General features: G+C 47.6%; 1 protein-coding gene across 3 annotated transcripts in view; it reads left to right on the top strand.

The window, feature by feature from the left end:
- Positions 1 to 2,500, top strand: part of LOC122249302 (uncharacterized) — a 20,630-nt gene that overhangs the window by 5,250 nt on the left and 12,880 nt on the right. The window contains exon 4 of one of the 3 annotated variants that reach the window (XM_086543148.1): positions 118 to 162. The exons of 1 other annotated variant lie outside the window; for it this stretch is intronic. In XM_086543148.1, coding sequence (XP_086399274.1) covers positions 118 to 162 — 45 coding nt within the window. Of the gene's footprint in view, positions 1 to 117; positions 163 to 723; positions 862 to 2,500 lie in introns of those variants that run through there. One more of the 3 variants, XM_086543147.1, reaches the window with a different exon arrangement.

Here is a 2,500-nt window from a genome sequence, read left to right as displayed (position 1 = left end):
AGCATGGGGTGTTCTGCAAATGACAATTGTACAGTGATGATTGTTCGTTGAAAAGAAATGAGAGAAGGAGAGATTTATTATGAACTGCTTTAATATGTTGCTTCACTCGTGCCACAGGCCGACCAGTGATGAGTAATTTCAGCGTGCCATCATCTGCCACAGGTGCGCTTAGCTCTCCCTTTTTTATGGTCTGAGTTAACCATACTGTTTTCTTTTTTTGTTGTTGGTTGCATGCACATTGCAGTTGTAATACAAGCAATGAGAGAAAAATGTTGCAAACTGCATAATTCAGCTTTTATCTCCTTCCAAGTGGGTTATCTTCCAAGCATGGAGAGGGATAGAAGAAAATTTAACAAAGAGCACACTTTGCACTAACGTTTTTGGCAGTACTTTTGATTTAGTGTTTTGCTGCACCTTGCAAAGTGAATTTAGAGCTATAACCTACAGGTCCAGCAGATGTTACTGAGATATTCTAGGTTAGTTTAGTTTATACAGGAACTCAATGTTTTGAGTGTTTTTGTGAGCTCCATATACACGATTCTTCCTCTTTTTGTCTAATATCAAAAGATTCCTTCACAGAGTTTGTGTCCATTTCATGAATTAATTTTTGTTTTTCCCCATACCTTGACTCTTAGCAAATATTAGAATTTTACCTCTGTCAGGGATGTATGTTAATGCCGTCATTTGTAGGTTGATTTGCCCGTAGGCTTTTCCAAAAAAGCTTCTTATGGACTGAGAGGCACTTTTTATGGGTGGGTTGCCCATGGGCCAGGGACCAAGTGATTAGATTGTGGTGGTCCAGGATGAAATTAATGGCTTCTTCACCATTTCGAACATGCATGGATAATGCGCCTGCTACGGGTAGGAAATTAATTTGCTTTCATAAGTTTCTGGTAGACTCATTTGAAAAGTTTTCTTCTATTATTTTTTTGTCTTTAAGTCTCTCAGTCTCACTTTGTCTGCCTGTCTCTTTCTATCTGTCTCTGTCACTACTCCATTTACCTCTGTCTCTGTGTCAGTCCCTCTCCTAGCCCCAGCCTTTGCCCCTACCCCTGTCCCTGTCCTTGTCCTTGTCTCAGCCCCACCCTTGCCTCTGTCCCTGCCCCTTCTCCTGCCCTTGCTCCTGCCCTTGCTCCTGCCCTTGCTCCTGCCTTTGTTCCTGCCCTTGTTCCTTCCCCTATCCCTGCTCCTGCACCTGCTCCTGCCCCTACCTTTGTTTGTATCCCTATCCCTATCCCTATCCCTATCCCTATCCCTATCCCTATCCCTATCCCTATCCCTATCCCTATCCCTATCCCTATCCCTATCCCTTTCCCTATCCCTATCCCTATCCTGTCCTTGTCCCTATCCCTATTCTTATCCTTGTCCCTTAACTTTTCCCTTTCCCTTTCCTGTTCCCTTTCCCTTTCCCTTTCCCTTTCCCTTTCCCTTTCCCTTTCCCTTTCCCTTTCCCTTTCCCTTTCCCTTTCCCTTTCCCTTTCCCTTTCCCTTTCCCTTTCCCTTTCCCTTTCCCTTTCCCTTTCCCTTTCCCTTTCCCTTTCCCTTTCCCTTTCCCTTTCCCTTTCCCTTTCCCTTTCCCTGTTTCTGTTCCTGTCCCTGTTCTTACCCATACCTGTAACCCTATCCCTATCCCTATCCCTGTCCCTGTCCCTATCCCTATCCCTATCCCTATCCCTATCCCTATCCCTATCCCTATCCCTATCCCTATCCCTATCCCTATCCCTATCCCTGTCCCTGTCCCTATCCCTATTTCTATCCCTATCCCTATCCATATCCCTACCCCTGTCCCTATCATTATCATTATCCCTATCCTTATCCTTATCCTTATCCTTATCCTTATCCTTATCCCCATCCCTATCCCTATCTCTATCTCTATCCTTATCCATATCCATATCCGTATGCATGTTTTCTGTCCATATTCATGTGGTTGTCCTTGTTCTTGCCTCCATCCCTCCTCTCTCTCTCTCTCTCTCTCTCTCTCTCTCTCTCTCTCTCTCTCTCTCTCTCTCTCTCTCTCTCTCTCTCTCTCTCTCTCTCTCTCTCTCTCTCTCTCTCTCTCTCCCTCCCTCCCTCCCTCCCTCCCTCCCTCCCTTTCTCCCTCTCTCTCTCCCCCTCCCTCTCTCCCTCACTCCTTCCCTCCTTCCCTCCCTCTCTCCCTCTCTCCCTCCCTCCCTCCCTCCCTCCCTCCCTCCCTCCCTCTCTCCCTCTCTCCCTCTCTCATTCCCTCATTTCCTCACTCCTTCATTCCCTCGCTTCCTCATTCCCTCATTCTCTCTCCCTCTCCCTCTCCCTCTTCCTCTCTCATTCCCTCATTCCCTTGCTTCCTCATTCTCTCTCCCTCTCCCTCTCCCTCTCCCTCTCCCTCTCCCTCTCCCTCTCTCTCTCGCTCTCTCTCTCCCTCTCGCTCTCTCTCCCCCTCTCCCTCTCCCTCTCCCTCTCCCTCTCCCTCTCCCTCTCCCTCTCCCTCTCCCTCTCCCTCTCCCTCTTTCTTTCTTTCTTT

Source organism: Penaeus japonicus, unplaced genomic scaffold (genome assembly GCF_977035675.1).
Source record: "Penaeus japonicus unplaced genomic scaffold, GWHDUDI00000001_assembly GWHDUDI00000013, whole genome shotgun sequence".
Taxonomy (NCBI): Eukaryota; Metazoa; Arthropoda; class Malacostraca; order Decapoda; family Penaeidae; genus Penaeus; species Penaeus japonicus.
This window is presented reverse-complemented; position numbering and strand designations above follow the sequence as displayed.